Source organism: Haematobia irritans, chromosome 1 (assembly GCF_050003625.1).
Source record: "Haematobia irritans isolate KBUSLIRL chromosome 1, ASM5000362v1, whole genome shotgun sequence".
Taxonomy (NCBI): domain Eukaryota; kingdom Metazoa; phylum Arthropoda; class Insecta; order Diptera; family Muscidae; genus Haematobia; species Haematobia irritans.
Genome location: NC_134397.1, coordinates 66,847,081 through 66,866,821, shown reverse-complemented (window position 1 = coordinate 66,866,821; position 19,741 = coordinate 66,847,081). Strand labels below are relative to the sequence as shown.

The window sequence follows — 19,741 nt, the reverse complement described above, 5'->3', positions numbered from 1 at the left end:
AAAGAGGTGTGCCGAATATGGTGTGTATCGGTTCATGTTTTTATATATACCCCTATGTGGGTGCAATTTTGGTATTGCACCCACATAAACCGATCTCTCGGTTTGAATTCTAGACACAACACCGGTCCACATCGGTCTCCTGTGCGAAATTTGAAGCAAATCACGGCAAACCCCTGGATTTTATGGCCATATAAGTTCAAATCGGACGAAAGATATATATGGGAGCTATATCTAAATTTCAACCGATTTCAATCAAATTTCCCAAACATTGGTAAAATGTCAATTCTACCCTCTGTACAAAATTTCACGAAGATCGGTAGTAAACTTTGGCCTCTGTGGTCATATGAGTCCAAATCGGACGAAAGATATATATGGGAGCTATATCTAAATCTGAATCGATTTTGACCATATTTGGCACATACAATAGTATCGTTAAAAGTACCGCTTGTGCAAAATTTGAAGTAAGTCAGGGCAAAACTCTGGCTTTTGAGACCATATAAGTCCAAATCGGGCGAAAGATATATATGTGAGCTATATCTAAATCTGATCCGATTTTAACAAAATTTGACACACTTAACGATACTATTAAACGTACCCCTTGTGCAAATGACCATATTTGGCACATACAATAGTATCGTTAAAAGTACCGCTTGTGCAAAATTTGAAGCAAATCACGGCAAAACTCTGGCTTTTGTGACCATATAAGTTCAAATCGGACGAAAGATATATATGGGAGCTATATTTAAAATTGAACCGATTTCACTCAAATTTACGAAACATTGGTAGAATGTCAATTTCACGAAGATCGGTAGTAAGCTTTGGCCTCTGTGGTCATATGAGTATAAATCGGACGAAATATATATATATATATATATATATATATATATATATACATACATATATATATATATATATATATATATATATATATATATATATATATATATATATATATATATATATATATATATATATATATATATATATATATATATATATATATATATATATATATATATATATATATATATATATATATATATATATATATATATATATGGGAGCTATATCTAAATCTGAACCGATTTGGCTGATATTTTGCAAGATTTTCGAGATTCATATAATATTTGGATGTACGGTATTTCAAGAAAATCGGTTGATAAACACGCTAACTATGACCAAATCGGCGATAAATATATACGGCAGCTACATCTAAATATGAACCGATTTTTTCCATAACCAATAGCGATTGTCTCTGTCCCACGAAACGGCCCTATGCCAAATTTGAGGACGATCGGACTGAAGTTGCGAGCTGTACTTTGTGCACAAAAGTACATATATAGACAGACGGACGGACAGACAGACGGACATCGCTAAATCGACTCAGAATTTAATTCTAAGCCGATCGGTATACTAAAAGATGGGTCTATGACCACTATTTCTTGGCGTTACATACAAATGCACAAACTTATTATACCCTGTACCACAGTAGTGGTGAAGGGTATAAAAATTTCCCGAGTTTACTACGCGTGCCCATTCGAGTAATTGGGGTAAACATCTATAGAATTTAGATTTCAAATCACATTTTGACGAGATATTTAAAACTCAAACAAAACTGGTTCTTTTAAATCCAGAATCTGGTGTAGCCTCAATATGTAGAAACTCTAAATTTATCTTTGGGAAAATTACCATTTGCTTCCGGTGGCTTCAGTGGTGCGATGGTTAGCATACCCGCTAACCATTGTGCGAAATAAATGTTTAATTAAAAATTAACAAGATTTCCATACCCTTCACCTCTACTGTGGTACAGGGTATATTAAGTTTGTGCATTTCTATGTGACGCCGCGAAGCAGTAGTCATAGACCCATTTTTTAGTATACCGATCGGCTTAGAATTAAATTCGATTTCCGTCTGTCTGTCTGTTGATGTATTTTTGTGTGCAAAGTCAAGCTCGCAGTTTAAGTCCGATCGTCCTCAAATTTAGCATAGGGTCTTTTTTCGGCTCAAATACGATCCCTATTGATTTTGGTCTGGTCATAAATGACGTATTTATCAATCGATCTGCTACCAATCGAATATTTTGTGAGTCTCGTAAATTTTGCAGAATATCAATTAAATCGCTTCAGCTTAGATATAGCTCCCATGTATAGCCCGATTTACATTCCTATGGCCCCAGAGGCCAAACGTTTACTCCGAGTTACGTGAAATTTTGCACAGGGAGTAGAATTAGCATTATGAAAATGCATACCGAATTTGGTTGGTCCCAGAGGTCGATATTTCACTCCGATTTAATCGAAGTTTTGCACACATGCTATACATGCCAAATTTAGTCAAAGTCGATTCAGTTTTAGATATAACTCCCATATATATCTTTCGGCCGACTTAGATTTATATGAATCGAGCCCACGACCTTTTGTATGCAAGGCGGGCATGCTAACCATTGCACCACGGTGGCTCCCATACTAGATGACTTGGTAGAAAAATGAATTACACATGAAATCGGATCACAAATTAAAACATTCCGAGGCTAAGCATTTGCTATTAGGCCCACGGTCTTAAAACGTGGCAAGTCACCTGGATAGAACCTCAGCTACTTTGTATTCAAAGATCCAATGGGTAATCGGAACCATTTTTCTTTCGATGTCAGTTTTTTCTCATAAAAGCCTATGAGAAGAGAATTCCAAATAAAGCTTAAAATGTCCTTATACAAAACCAAATAATAACATAAAATTCCTAACAGTATAAGAGAGGTAAAGCAAAGCTTAAGAAAGCTCCGGCATACACTGTGTTCATTCGCATCTATGTAAAAAGGCAAACTTATAGATAAACAAGAAGAACAAAATAAAACAAGACGGCAGCTATAACAATACAGCAAAAGAAAGTACACAGAAGTTGATTATGCCACTCAGTGGCCTTGTGTGTACACCTACAAACACACACACACAACATGACCAAGTTTTGCAACAACCACTTTACTTACAGACCCATCAAGAACATGCCTTTTTATGTTAGGACTTGTAGACAGAGAGAGATAAAGAGAAAATCAACATACCTTATATATGCAATACTCTCTATTAGGGGGAGAACATGCGAATATAGTCATGAGAAATCTCATTTCATTCAAATTTCTCTAGCCTATTGCACACAACCGTTGCTGCCCTTTACTCCTGTTGAAGCATCACTAAAGTTAATGAAGCATACTTAATGGGTTAATCGGTTGGCTCTCAATGTTAGGATGCTAGTGTATTAATGAGTACCATGTTAGTTTTCTGTTTTCATATGCCAGACACTTCTCATAAAAAAACACAATGACTTCTGGCATCAGACCAACAGTAGATGTGCGTAACATGGAAAATTGCAAAAGACAATGGGCAGAAGATTGGATAGTAAAAATAAATGAAATGGGATGGAAACCACAACAAAATAGATAATGGAGCACAGCAATTACACACTAAAAAACATATAAGCAGTACACGATATGTGTTTTGTGTCGAGATAGATATGCGTGTGTGTGTGCCATTGTGTTTATGGCATAAAATCGAGTAGGAAGGAGCGTAGTGCTGATTGCTATCAGCCACAGACAGTGGCACATGCCATACTCATTTACTCATACGCATATGACTTACACTCCGCATACACACTATCTACATACATATGTATATGCACACTCATTTACATGTGCATAAAAAAAAAACGTTTCTGTGGGGTTGGTTGGAAAAATTGTTGTTAACATTAGGTCTCATTGTAGAAGCAGCACGAGAGCACGAGCTATTACACAGGCAAACGCATGCACATACACACACACGAAAATAGTTGCGAAATTGTTAAGCAATAATGTAATGAAAAATAATAATGCCTATGCCCAAACAGATGCAGAACAATGTGAACCTGTTGCTGCTCGTGTTGCCGCAGTTACAACTGGCTGGATGCCTGGCTGGCAGCTTGATATGTCAAAATCATACTATTGATGAGGAGTTTGAACAAGGATTTACATTGGGTTGTAATGAATATTAAGGGGGAATTTGCTAAGACATTGAGTTAAAGGTAAGGCAAAAAAAAATGTAAATATGGCTGTAAGTTCGGCCAGGCCGAATCTTATGTACCCTCCACCATGGATAGCGTAGAAACTTCTACGATAGACTGTCATCCACAATCGAATTACTTGGGTTGTGGTATCTTAAATCGTTTTCCAAATTGTGAGTTAGTCCATACGTGGTATATATTAGACAAAAAATGTATGTGTAGGTAAGCCTACACATAATTACGAATAGATATGGACTTTTGAACGGTACGTAGGGAGCCAGAATTGAAATATGGGGGTCGCTTATATGGGGGCTATATACAATTATGAACTTGATATGGACCAATTTTTGAGTGATTGGGGATCGATTTATCTGAGGGCTATATATAACTATAGATCGATATGGACCTAGTTAGACATGGTTGTTAATGGCCATATACTAGCACAATGTACCAAATTTCAATTGAATCTGATGAAATTTTGTCCTCCAAGAGTCTCCAAACCAAATCTCGGGATCGGGACTGATATGGACCACTTTTGGTATGGTTGTTAAATATCATATGCTACCACCACGTACCAAATTTCAACCAGATCGGACGAATTTTGAAATTTGAACCGAATCGGACGAATTTTGCCCTTCCAAGGGGCTCCGGAGGTCAAATCTGGGGATCGGTTTATATGGGGGCTATATATAATTATTGACCGATTTCGACCAATTTTTGCATGGGTGTTTGAGGCCACATATTAACACCACGTACCAAATATCAACTGAATCAGATGAATTTTGGTCTTCCAAGAGGCTCCGGAGGTCAAATCTGGTGATCGGTTTATATGGGGGCTATATATAATTATGCACCGATTTCGACCAATTTTTGCATGGGTGTTTGAGGCCATATATTAACACCACGTACCAAATATCAACTGAAGCGGATGAATTTTGTTCCTCCAAGAGGCTCCGGAGGTCATCTGGTGATCGGTTTATATGGGGGCTATATATAATTATGCACCGATGTGGCCCAATTTTTACATGGTCATTAGAGACCATATACTAACACCATGTACCAAATTTGAGCCGGATCGGATGACATTTTCTTCTCTTAGAGGCTCCGCAAGCCAAATCTGGGGATCGGTTTATATGGGGGCTATATATAATTATGAACCGATGTGGACCAATTTTAGCATGGTTGTTAAAGACCATATACTAACACCAAGTAACAAATTTCAGCCGGATATTTGGGGGTCCGTTTATATGAGGGCTATACGTAAAAGTGGACCGATATGACCCATTTGCAATACCATCCGACCTACATCAATAACAACTACTTGTGCCATGTTTCAAGTCGATAGCTTGTTTCGTTCGAAAGTTAGCATGATTTTAACAGACGGACGGACGGACATGCTCAGATCGACTCAGAATTTCACCACGACCCAGAATATATATACTTTATGGGGTCTTAGAGCAATATTTCGATGTGTTACAAACGGAATGACAAAGTTAATGTACCCCCATCCTATGGTGGAGAGTATAAAAATAAATAAACAAAACAATTAAGGAAAGTCTAAAGTCGGGCGGGGCAGACTATATCCGTGAAATCTTTTGGGTGCTCTTATAAAAGTTTTTGCTTCCATATACATATATTTAAGTCTGACTCGATCAGGACAAAATTTACTAGACTTTTACAAAGTCTGTAGACTTAAAATTTAAGTCGACTAATGCCATAGGGTGGAACACAAAGTTTGCCATGCATAGTTACTATCTTAATTCTACTCCCTGTGCAAAATATCACGTAAATCGGATTACAACTTTGACCTCTGTGGTTATATGAGTGAAAATTGGGCCAAAGATATTTGTGGAAGCTATATCTAAATCTGATCCGATTTCAACCACAATTGGCACGCATATATAGAACCTAATTTCAACTACCTGTGCAAAGTTTCAAATAAATCGTAGTAAAACTGTGGCCTCAGTGTCCATATGAGTGTAAATCGGGCGAAAGATATATGTGGGAGCTATATCTAGCACTGAACCGATTTAAACCAAACTTCGCACAAACAATAAGAATGTTAATTCTACTCCCTATGCAAAGTAAATCAGAATAAAACTTCAGTGTCTATATGAGTGTAAATCGGGCGAAAGATATTTATGGGAGTTATATGTAAATCTGAACCGATTTCTTTAAAATAAATAGGGTTATTGTCTGACTCAAAACACATATCTATGGCAAATTTAAAGTTGATTGAGCTAAAATGCGACCTAGACTTTGATCACAAAAATGTGTCCACAGACAGACGGACATGGCTAGAGCATCGACTCAGAGCCCCACCCTGAGCATTTTTGTCAAAGTCAACATGTGTCTAAAGGGTGATACGGTCAAAATTTGGTCAAGGGAAAACGCGTGTAAATCGGTGAAATCGTTTATTTAAAAAATCAAATTAAATTTCTTTTTCAAGTTCAATTAGTATAAAATTCAGGAAAAATATTTAGTTAGGCTTTCGCTTTTCCAAATCCGAATTGTCGGGCCTCACGCTTTACACCTGCCATCAGATTTTGTACAGCCACCTTGTCCACCTTCTTCGCCGCAGAAAGCCAGTTTGCCTTGAACTGCTGCTCGTCCTTAGCAGTTTTTTTGGTCTTCTTTAGGTTCCGGTTGACAATAGCCCAGTATTTCTCAATTGGGCGGAGCTCTGGCGTGTTGGGAGGGTTCTTGTCCTTGGGAACCACCTGCACGTTGTTGGCGGCGTACCACTCCATGGCCTTTTTACCGTAATGGCAAGATGCCAAATCCGGCCAAAACAGTACGGAACAACCGTGTTTCTTCAGGAAAGGCAGCAGACGTTTATTCAAACACTCTTTCACGTAAATTTCTTGGTTGACAGTCCCGGAAGCTATGAAAATGCTGCTTTTCAAGCCACAGGTACAGATGGCTTGCCAAACCAGATATTTCTTTGCGAACTTTGACAGTTTTATGTGCTTGGTCCGATGCACGGTTGTAGACGATACACCCAGCTTATTTGCGGCATATCGGAGAGAGAGGTTAGGGTTTCGCTTGAAACTACCGGCAACTCTTTTTGTCGTCTCAGCGGCTACCGGTTTTCGATTTCCCCCCGATCCAGACTTCCTGGCTGTCGACAAACGTTCCCCAAACACTTTAATTACATTTGTAACGGTTGATTTGGCAACTTTTAGCGATTTTGCCAGCTTTGCGTGCGAGTAGCTCGGATTTTCGCGATGCGCGAGCAAAATTTTGATACGCTGCTCTTCTTGCTTGGACGGCATTTTGACAACTGAAGAGTGAATTCCAATATATAATACTCTGTACCACAGTGTGGCGCAGGGTATAAAAAAGTTACCAAAAATTGTTTCGATCCCCACACAGAAAAAAATTTCACGAAAAATTTTTCCAATTAAAATTTTAATTGAGCGTTAAAAAATATTCAATTAAAAATTTAATTGATTTTCATAAATTTTTTTAATTGAAACAAAAATTAATCACAAAAATAATAGTACCAATTATTTATTGGATCAATTAATTTTTAAATTGATACTATCATTACTGTAATTGAAAACATTTTAATTAAAATATTAATTGGATCAATTAATTTCATGATTGATTCAGATTTTTTTTTGTGTGTGCAGAGAAATAATATGATCAACTCAAACATGTTTCAAAAGCAAAATATTATTTGTGGGTGGAGAGCATGTAATATGCTTGTCGCAACCATATTGTTTTGTAGGACATTATATATCCGATTTCGGCAACAAGAAAACAATTTTTTTTTCGGTAAAAATGTTACATGATCCACATCAAAAAAAAATTGTTTTTGTTTTTTATAAATTTTTGAAGTGATCATATTTCTTCTCTGCGTGTACCACAATTCCATAGAAAAAACTTAGCATTGCACACTTCTATTGCATATTCCACAGGGACCACCCTAATGTCTCCAAATCTATTTTTGTCAATTTTCATACTACATGCGTGTGGACGGATATCAATATCTCTGTTTATAGCTATAAACAGATTACAGTACAATAAAAAAAGAAAAACAAATAACAAACTTACCGCAAACATTTGTTGACGTTGTTCCGAAAGTAGTTTTTCACTGGAACCCTTCAACAATTGAGCCAACAATTCCTGCGTGGGCAAAATATTGGTGGCTGTCGTTGAGGCCGGGGTACTCGTGACACTGCCACCACTTTTATGCTGCTTCGATGCTGCCACACCACTGCTTGTCACATCTAAACTACGTTTCTGTTGATGCACATGCTGCATATGGGTAGTGGGTTTCTCGGTACTACTCATGGACTGGCTACGTTTACTATGGCTCGTTTTGGTGGGACTTTCGGAGGCGGATCTTTTTTGTTCCCGTTGCAGCAGAGAAGTTTTCGATTTGTTGCTTGTCACTGCATTGGAGACGGGAGTCGATGGTTTCGAGTTGGGTGTCAATGCCGTCATTGGCTTTAATGTGAGTAAATCATCTGATCCTCCTCGACCTATTGAGGTTGTATCCAAGGTTGATTGATATTTCTTCTCCAGGGGCTTCAAGTGGCATAGATCATTATTTTTAGTACCACCTCCACTACCGCCACTGCCACTGCCACCATTATTATGGCTGTTGCTGAAACTGTTGCAGCTATTGCTACTGATGTTTTCGATTTGGGAAGGTGTTGAGGCGGCACGCGTATGTTGAGGCACTGGCAGACTGGTGCCATTGTTGTTGTTGTTGCCATTGGTTGTTTTACGCACACGCATCGAATTGGAATAGTGGGGCAATACATTATGAGTGCTACGGCCACCTGCGTCATCAGCCGAAGAACGCTGGCGCCTTGGTTGTAAGGAACTGCAAAGAAAATAATAACAACAACATCAGAAAAAAATCAACACACGAGGAAAATTATGAAAAGTCCATTAACAATAACAACAAAGAGTCAACAATAATAATAATATGATATATGAAGCAAGCAAAGTGTTAAGAGACATGTCGTTTGTATTTGATTTTATTTTTATTTTGATTATGATTTTGATCTTTATTTTTCCTATGGTTTCAGTTCAATGCGACTGGAAATATAGCCCCAATAATACATCAATATCCTAATTACTTTAAGAAAAATTTAATTTTGAATTCGAGGTAGTGCGATAAAGACGTTAAGGTTTCAGTCAATTTATTAAAATTTTTAATTTAATTTTGTCTCTATCAAAGGGTAGTAAAAATTACCGAGCACGAAAATTTAGATTTTTGCTAAGCCCTATGAATGCCACTCAATATCAAAATACACACAAACAACAATTTGTCTCATTCAATCACAAAATTAATTGATCCAGTTAATTTTTCCATTGAAATGTCTTCAATCACGAAATGATAGTATCAATCACAGTATTAATTGGGCATAAAAAAATGTTTGATTAAAAAACTAATTGGTTTGATTTGAAAATGTCAATTAATCTTTTAATTTATTCAATTAAAAATTTAATTGATGTTTATTACAATATAACAATTATTTTTTTATTGATTCAATTAAAAATTTAATGTCGATTGGACAACTCAATCAGTAATTATTTAGTTAAACATTTTAATTAAATCAATTAAACAATTAATTGAGTTTGCAATCGACATCGATTAATTTCTCTTATTTAATTGTTTATTGGAATAATTAATTGTTAAATAAAAACCACGAAAATTTTCACTCATTTTCTTAACTAACTTTGTCTTCTTAGTTTGATAAAAATTTGTATCAATAATTTTTTTAATTAAAAACGTAGATATTTTCCCTCACTTTTTAATTGATTTTGTGTTTTTATTTTGATTAAAAAATTTATTGTATTTTTTTTTTTTGTAAAAATTCAAATTTTTGCAATTTCAATTGTATCAATTAATTTTTTAATTGAAAAACTGTTCAGCTTCATTAATGACCTTTTTATTGGAAATATTTGGGTGATATTTTTTGGAAATATTTTTCATCATAGCAGGTTACTGCTGAAGAGACAATATCAGATTCTGGATTTATAAGAACAAGTTTTGTTTTTCAGTTTTAGAGGAATCTTAAAACCATGCATTGACTAAACTACAAGGTTAACATAGCTAACCAACAGAGGAAAAGTCTGCTTGTCAAACTTATTTTGACAAAGCCCTATAGACCGCAAGACGGTTGGATGAACAGCTGTTTCGGAATTAACACATCCCTCATCAGCAAACTCTACTTGCAGCAAAACTATCAACCAATTATCAGATATATATTCGGCTATAAAAAGGAGCTCCCTTGCAATTGACCTGAACATGGAATCGGGCAGTGATAAATGACAAATTCACCACTGTGCCACGGGCTGCCACTATACCTAACCTAAATTTATTTCAACAGAAAATGGTGTCAAACATTTTATTTCTATAGAAAACTTTTTAAAAATTTTATTTCTATAGAAAAATTTGCCAACATTTTATTTCTATAGAAAATGTTCTCAAAATTTTATTTCAATGGAAAATTTTCATCTTATTTCTGTAGAAAATTTTTTCAAAATGTTATTTCTATAGAAAATTTTGTCACAAAATTTTATTTCCACAGAAAATTTTGTCAAAAAATTGTATTTCCATAGAAAATTTTGTCAAGATTTTATTTACATAGAAAATTTTTGTCAACGCTTTATTTCTATAGAAAATTTTGTCAAAGCTTTATTTCTATAGAAGATTTTATTTCTACAGAAAATTTGTCAAAATTTTGAATCTATTTTTGTAAAAAAATTAATTTCTATAGAAAAATTTTGTCAAACTTTTATTTCTACAGAAAGATTTTTAAAAATATTATTTCTAAAGTTCGAAAATTTTCTTAGAATTTTATTTCTATAGAAAATTTTGCCAAGATTCTATTTATATACAAAATTTTTGCAAAATTTTATCTCTATAGAAAATTTTGTCAAAAATTTTGTTTCTATAGAAAAGTGAGACCAATCTTTTTTCTATAGAAAATTTTCTCAAAATTGTATTTCTATAGAAAATTTTGTCAAATTGTTTTTCTATAGAAAATTGTGTCAAAAATTTTTTTCTATAGAAAATGTTGTAAAAATGCCATTTCTATAGAAAATTTTGTATCAATTTTATTTTCATAATTTTTTTGTAAAGTTGTATTTCTATAGAAAATTTTTATAAAATTTTATTTCTATAGAAAATTTTTTTAAAATTTTATTTCTATAGAAAATTTTGTCAAAATTTTATTTCTATAGAAAATTGTGTCAGAATTTTATTTCTATAGAAAATTGTGTCAGAATTTTATTTCTACAGAAAATTTGTCAAAATTTTATTCTATATTTGTAAAAAAAATTAATTTCTATACAAAATTTTGTCAAATTTTTATTTCTACAGAAAAGTTTTTAAAAATATTATTTCTTAAGATAGAAAATTTTCTTAACATTTTATTTCTATAGAAAATTTTGGCAAAATTTTATTTATATAGAAAATTTTGTCAAAATTTTATCTCTATAGAAAATTTTGTCAAAATTTTATCTCTATAGAAAATTTTGTCAAAATTTTTTTTCTATAGAAAATTTTGTCAAAAATTTTATTTTGTCAAGTTTTTATTTCTATAGAAAATTTTTCAAAAATATTATTTCTAAAGTTATATTTTTTTGTTTTAATTTCATTTCTATAGAAAATTTTGTCAAGATTTTATTTAGGTAGAAAATTTTTTCAAAATTTTATCTCTATAGAAAATTTTGTCAAAATTTTATTTCTAGAGAAAATTTTTGTCAACGTTTTATTTCTACAGAAAATTTTGTCAAAATTTTATTTCCATAGAAAATTTTGGCAAAATTTTATTTTTATATAAAATGTTCTCAAAATTTTATTTCTATAGAAAATTTTGTCAAAATTTTATTTCTATAGAAAATTTTGTCCAAATTTTATTTCCATAGAAAAATTTGTCAAAATTTTATTTCTATTGAAAATTTTTGTCAACGTTTTTTTTTTCTAATTTTGTCAAAATATTTTATTTCCTTAGAAAAATTTCTCAAAATTCTATTTGGATAGAAAATTTTGTCAAAGCTTTATTTCTATAGAAGATCTTATTTCTGCAGAAAATTTGTCAACATTTTGAATCTATATTTGTAAATTTTCTGTAGAAAATTTTTTCAAAATGTTGTTTCTATAGAAAATTTTCTTTCAATATAATATTTTCTCAAAATTTTTTTTTATATAAAATTTTCTCAAAATTGTATTTCTGTAGAAAATTTTGTCAAAATTTTATTTCTATAGAAAATTTTGTCAAAATTTTATTCCTATAGAAAATTTTGTCAAAATTTTATTTCCATAGAAAATTTTGTCAAAATTTTATTTCTATAGAAAATTTTTGTCAACGTTTTATTTCTATAGACAATTTTGTCAAAGCTTTATTTCTATAGAAGATTTTATTTCTACAGAAAATTTGTCAAAATTTTGAATCTATATTTGTAAAAAAATTAATTTCTATGGAAAATTTTGTCAAACTTTTATTTCTACAGAAAGATTTTGAAAAATATTATTTCTAAAGTTCGAAAATTTTCTTAGAATTTTATTCCTATAGAAAATTTTGTCAAGATTTTATTTATATAGAAAATTTTTGCACAATTTTATCTCTATAGAAAATTTTGTCAAAAATTTTATCTCTATAGAAAATTTTGTCAAAAATTTTATTTCTATAGAAAAGTGAGACCAATCTTTTTTCTATAGAAAATTTTGTCAAACATTTTATTGCTGTAGAAAATTTTCTCAAAATTGTGTTTCAATAGAAAATTTTATCAAAATTTTATGTCTATATTTGAAAAAAAATTAATTTCTATACAAAATTTTGTCAAATTTTTATTTCTACAGAAAAGTTTTTAAAAATATTATTTCTTAAGATAGAAAATTTTCTTAACATTTTATATAAAAAATTTTGTCAAGATTTTATTTATATAGAAAATTTTGTCAAGATTTTATTTATATAGAAGATTTTGCCAAAAATTTTTTTCTATAGAAAATTTTGTCAAAAGTTTTATTTCTATAGAAAATTTTGTCAAAAATTTTATTTCTATAGAAAATTTTCTCAAAATTGTATTTCAATCGAAAATTTTCTCAAAATGTTATTTCTATAGAAAATGTTTTCTATATTTTCTCTGTATAAAAAATTTCTCAAAATGTTATTTCTATATAAAATTTTCTCCAAATTGTATTTCTATAGAAAATTTTGTCAAACTTTTATTTCTATAGAAAATTTTGTCAAAATTTTATTTCTACAGAAAATTTTGTCAAAATTTTATTTCCATAGAAAATTTTGGCAAAATTTTATTTCTATAGAAAATTTTGGCAAAATTTTATTTCTATTGAAATTTTTTGTCAACGTTTTATTTCTATAGAAAATTTTGTCATAAAATTTTATTTCGATAGAAAATTTTGTCAAAGCTTTATTTCTATAGAAAATTTTCTCAATATTTTTTTTCTATAGAAAATTTTCTCAATATTTTCTTTCTATAGAAAATTTTCTCAATATTTTCTTTCTATAGAAAATTTTCTCAAAATTTTATTTATTAGAAAATTTTCTCAAAATTCTATTTGGATAGAAAATTTTGTCAAAGCTTTATTTCTATAGAAAATTTTATTTCTACAGAAAATTTGTCAAAATTTTATTTCTATATTTGCAAAGAAATTTAAGTTCTATAGAAAATTTTGTCAAATTTTTAAAAAATATTATTTCTAAAGTTAGAAAATTTTCTTAAAATTGTTTTTTTTTTTTATAGAAAATTTTGTCAAGATTTTATTTATATAGGAAATTTTTGCAAAATTTTATCTCTATAGAAAATTTTGTCAAAATTTTATTTCTATAGAAAATTTTGTCAAAATGTTTTTTCTATAGAAAATTTTGTTTCTATAGAAAATGTTGTCAAAATTCTATTTCTAAGAAAATTTAGTCACAATTTAATTTTTAATTTTTTTAAGTCGTATTTCTATAGATTTTTTTTTTTAAATTTTTGTTCTATAGAAAATTTTGTCAAAATTTTATTTCTATAGAAAATTGTGTCAAAATTTTATTTCTATAGAAAATTGTGTCAAAAATCTTTTTTCTATAGAAAATTGAGTCAATTTTTTTTTAATTTTATTTCTACAGAAAATGTTGTCAAAATTTTAGTTCTATAGAATTTTTTTTTTAAATTGTATTTCTATAGAAATTTGTTTAAAAATTTTAGTTCCATAGAAATATTTTTAAAAATTTAATTTCTTTAGAAAATTTTGACAAAATTTAATTTCTACAGAAATTTTTGGCAAAATTTTTTCAAAATTTCAAATTTTTACAATGGTCTCAGACCAATATTCCTATGTGTTAAAGCTACTATACCGATTATATTAGGGTGTAGTAAATATAAAAATGATTTCAACACTAAATTAGGGCAATTTCAATGCAATCTCACTCACCTATTCTCTTCTCGCAGCTCTTCTAGAATTTCCTCAAAATGTTTCTTTTGAGGTTTCTTCATTTCAGCCTCAAGCATTTGCCCGTAAGGACCACGCAAAGGACGTTTGGAGAATCTCTTGAAATCATGTTCACTGGAAACAGGACTACTACGGTCTCTCGATGGAGGTGGCGTACGATCACTTTCATTATCCGACACCGAATCGGTGCGTAAAAATGGAAAACTTTTATTTTGCCTTGGTAAATTAATGTGTGAAGTACTCAACGAGACGGGGGGTGAAGCCAAAGGTATGTCATCTTTTTCCTCGGAACTTTGACAACTAAAACTGGACATTATAATGTGTTTGGACCATACAGGCGATTGACGATATTCGGATTCTGGTGTAGCCAAATCAAAAGAATACATAGAGCCTGGAGTTTTATTATCCTCCGTGAGAGGACTATTAATGTACATCATATCATCTTCGGGTGAGTCGGGTTTTATGGCATTCAAATTGGCTATGGAAATATCCAAAGCCAGAGATTTATGTGAGCTACCATCTGGGGTGTCTGAAGGTTCTTGCCAATTTTCTATATAGATACCTTTACGACGAGTGGACATATCCGCTTTGCGGCGATCATCTGAACTATGACGTGTGGGTATATTCTCCAATGAGGAACGATTTTCTGGAACTATATCCATATCATCATGGCTATAGCGTTTCTTAACCTCCTGGTTGGTGGGTGAAGGTACTGCCTCACTTTCAGATTTGGATTTCTTAACCGTTTCGTTGATAGCTTCTTTATCCTTTTGGCGTAGCAAGGCCTTTTCCTCAATTTCTTCGGAGGAACGTCTTACTGATATTGTGGGAACAGGTTCCCCATCGGTTTTTGTCTCTGGCTTTTCTATACTACATTGATCCAAAGTTACCAGGGGTTCAATGGTTTCTGGTATTACAATAAATTCTTCGGGAGCCACTTCTTCCCATTCCTGCGGGGGATTTTCCAGACCCCATTCTTGGGCAGCACATTCATATACGGGAACTGGTATCAGACAAGTGGTGGCTGTTTGCAGAAAATTATCAGGAGGTGATTCCATGGGCATTTGTTCCTCCATGAGAGTGGCCAAATTGGGAGAGAATGATTCCAGGCTATTGGCTGTAGCTGACGGTGAGGATGCACTGTCGTTGGAGCTTTCAGCTTGACTATGAGATTTGGCTTCCATTAGATCTTGGGCCTCCACAGTAACTGGGACTTGAGACTCATCGATGATGTAGTCATTATCCGAATGTATGGTATCGGTAAGTGACTCCATTTTGGCATGAGCCGCTTGCATAGAGGCCACCACCACACAGGCCTCCGATTTTTGATCTCCGCCATCAGGTAACTCTTGTATGGTATCGGCCATGAAAACCTCTTCCTCGGGTATTATCTCTGGAGATTCCATGACATCTTCTAGACTTTTGTCTTGACCATAACACAAACTAATACTGAGCTCGGATTTCTGTTTAAGGGGTATATAAATCCAATCGGGTTCCTTCTTGGTTGGGGTTACCAAATCGCTGGCAGGAGATTTCTCCTCTTCACATACCTCTTCGACAATTTTTTTACGCGGCCACGTTAGGCTATCGACAACACTATTGAATATCGATGTGGTAGAACCATCAACGGATTTGTCGCGACGCAAACGATCCCTTAGAGCGCTAAGGGCCGAACGTTTATATTTACCCGCCGAATAGTCAATTTGCGAAAACGAAGCCGAACGAAATGGAATTCCCTTGGGAGATGACGAACCGTTTTCCGTGCGCTTTTTCGATTTCGATTTGTCTTTTGCCGATGCACTATGAGTACTGGTCGCTGCCAATGTGGGATTCTCCTTAGCACACTCTGGCCCACTCTCAATTGGCCGTCGTCGTGTTAGCTTTCCCATAGATGCCATAGCAGGAGGAGGAGGAGGAGGAGGTGGTGGCGGAGGGGGCGGAGGTGGTGGCGCTGTAGTATTGGCTACTTGGGATTCACTCTCTCGTCGCATTAGCAGTGCCTCCAAATTCGATAACGATGCATTTGCCTTTAGGGCTGTGGGAGACGAGAGTGGGGTGGTCGAGGCCGACACCGACGATAGCAATAATTTTGAGTGTTTCGTGGAGGGATCGTGATGGTTTACACTTAATTGTTGTATGCCCTTCTCTTCCAGCACTACTCCAGACTCCATGGAGATTTGCTTTTGTAGATGGCGTAACGATTTTGAGGTGTTACTTGGCTCATCTTGATCCATTAGCAATATATCATCGGAATGAGTCGACATAAATGACAGAATTGGTTCGTGACTATGCGAGGGAGAGGGGGCGTTATTGTTTTTCTTGTTATCGGTTTGGCTATTTTGGCCAATGTTGTTGGCGGCCATGGTCTCTGTTACCAACAGTGACGTGGAAGGTGATGATTTTTCATTGGCATCCGCCTTATCAAAGCTGGCCGATGTTGATGATGGTGTGATTGAACGTTGTTTGCGTGGTGGCGGTACTGGTGGCGGGGTAGGTGAGGAACTATGTGGAGCTCCGCCGCCGCCGCCACCACCACCTTTTAACATTTCGGTTAGTTCACGCAATCGTTCGGTTTTCTCGGACGATTTACGTTGTTTTGAATTGCCACACGAATCGCTTGAGGCGGCTGCCGTCGATGAAGCTGATGGATTTTTGTTGGACACACTTGTATTGGGCGATGATTTGCGGCCAAAACCCAAACGCTGAAAACGATCCAATGTATTACGTCGTTTTTCCATGGTGTTCTGAAAATAGCAACAACAAAAAAACAACAACAAAGATGAGAAATTCGTATGGGAAAAGAAGAAAATGAAAAAAATTTTTCATCTGCCACCAGTAGTGAATACCGATGATCATCATCAGCTAAATGATGATGATGATGATGAAAATTTTTGTGATCATCCTACTAAGAAAATCAAGGGGACTGAGAGACAACAACAACAACAATGATTCCGAATGTTTTTTTTTCTTTGAGAAATCGAAACAAGCTCTAAATGTTTCTGACAAAAATCTCAACAACTGTGTTCCTTGATTTCATCAATAAATTTTCCAATTTTATTTTCTATTTTTCTTTGGCGTGTTCTCATAGTAACCTCAACGTTTCTCTTTTGGTATTGCCCTAACCATGACTATTACCTCTAAAGCAATTGGCTAGCTATTTATCTTCCAATATACAAGATAATGGAATACATTAAAATAAATGAAAATTATTTCAATTTCAATTAAACATAATTGAGGATAGACTAAACGCCAAATGGGGCAAAAATTTAAATCTTAAATCATACTGGGTATCTAAATTAATTTTTTTTTCGAATGGGCTTTCTGTTTTGAAATAAAATATTTCAATTCCTATATTTTATGAAATTGAAATATTTTGTGGAAAAAGCTACCGAGCAAAAAAAAAATGGAAATTATTCTCAAGTCATTGCTTTTAATGAAAACTCTAGGATATTCTCCACATATGTTTACACTATTTAAAATAAAACTTACACTATTTAAATTAAAACTAAAAAAACAAATAAGGAAAGTCTACAGTCGGTCGGGGTCGACTATATTATACCCTGCACTCTGTAGATCTACATTTTCGAAATCATATCAAATTCGTCAAATGTGTTGGCTGCTATAAATAAAGGTTTTTGTTCCAAATACATACATATAAATCGGACTTGATGTAGACAAAATTTGTTAGACTTCTACCAAACCTATAGACTTAAAATTTAAGTCGTCCAGTGCCCTGGGGTGCAGTGGTACCGTTGGAAATTTTGGAAAAGTCGCAAAAAAGTCTCATATTCCAAAAAAAGGTCGCACAAAAAAGTTGCATAATGATGAAAAAGTCGCATAATGTTGAAAAGTCGCATAATGATGAAAAAGTCGCTTGCATTTGTGAGGACTTTTTATTACAAAAAAAAAAATTCTATAAAACAACACAAAAACAATAAAGGAACAGTCCCTTTAACATAAAAAGATATTTAACCAACTTATTGTAACATAAAATTCAGAAAAAAATAAACTTGCAAGATAATAATTATGGATTTTTTCACTTTGCTAAAATTTGCAGAAAAGTACGCGGACGCCATCCAGCACCAATTTACCATCAGCTAATTTAAAGCTTTTAACTCAATTAAAATAATAAAGATATTTATTTTCTATACTAATTTTCTAATTGACTCTGTGAAATATATTGCTCGTATGATTTGTTTATGACAAACTCTTCCAGTAAAAATTAAAAAAAAGAACAAGTATATACGGCCGTAAGTTCGGCCAGGTCGAATCTTATGTACCCTCCACCATGGATTGCGTAGAAACTTCTTCTAAACACTGCCATCCACAATCGAATTACTTAAGTTGCGGTAACACTTGCCGACGGCAAGGTATCTTAAAACCTCCTAACACCATCTTCTAAATTGTATATAAGTCCATACGTGGTATATATTAAATCAAAAAAGATCGATCACATACGTATGTAACTCAGTTTGACAAATTAGACATACAATTTTGACAAAATATTCTACAGAAATAAAATTTTAACACAATTTTCTTTAGAAATAAAATTTTCACAAAATTTTCAATAGAAATAAAAATTTTGACAACATTTTCTACAAAAATAAAATTTTAACAAAATTTTCTATATAAATAAAAATTTCACAAAATTTTCTATAGAAATAAAATCTTGATAAATTATTTTTGGCTCGAGTGGCAACCATGATTATGAACCGAATAAAATTTGAACAAAATATTCTATAGAAATAAAATTTTGACAAAACTTTCTATAGAAATAAAATTTTGACAATGATGAAAATTTGATTATGAACCGAATAAAATTTTAACAAAATTTTCTATAGAAACAAAATTTTGACATAAAATATAGAAATAAAATGTTGGTAAATTATTTTTGGCTCGGGTGGCAACCATGATTATGAAGCGATTTGAACTAATTTTTGTGTGATTGGAGATCGGCTATAAATAACTATAGACCGATATAGACCAATTTTGGTATGGTTGTTAGAGGCCATATACTAACACCATGTTCCAAATTTGAACCGGATCGGATGAGTTTTGCTCCTCCAAGAGGCTCCGGATATAAAATGTGGAGAACGTTTTATATGGGGGCTATATATAATTATGGACCGATATGGACCAATTCTGGCACGGTTGTTGGAGACCATATACTTACACCATGTACCAAATTTGATCCTGGTCGGATGAAATTTGCTTCTCTTAGAGGCTCCGCAAGCCAAATCGGGGAATCGGTTTATATGGGGGCTATATATAATTATTGACCGATGTCGACCA

General features: G+C 33.0%; 1 protein-coding gene across 1 annotated transcript in view; it reads right to left on the bottom strand.

Moving 5' to 3' along the window:
- Positions 1–19,741, bottom strand: part of LOC142221117 (rho guanine nucleotide exchange factor 17) — a 189,288-nt gene that overhangs the window by 95,160 nt on the left and 74,387 nt on the right. Inside the window, exons 2-3 of the mRNA XM_075290666.1 lie at positions 14,432–17,193; positions 8,083–8,860 (exon numbers count right to left, since the gene is read on the bottom strand). Coding sequence (XP_075146781.1) covers positions 8,083–8,860; positions 14,432–17,193 — 3,540 coding nt within the window. The remainder of the gene's footprint in view (positions 1–8,082; positions 8,861–14,431; positions 17,194–19,741) is intronic.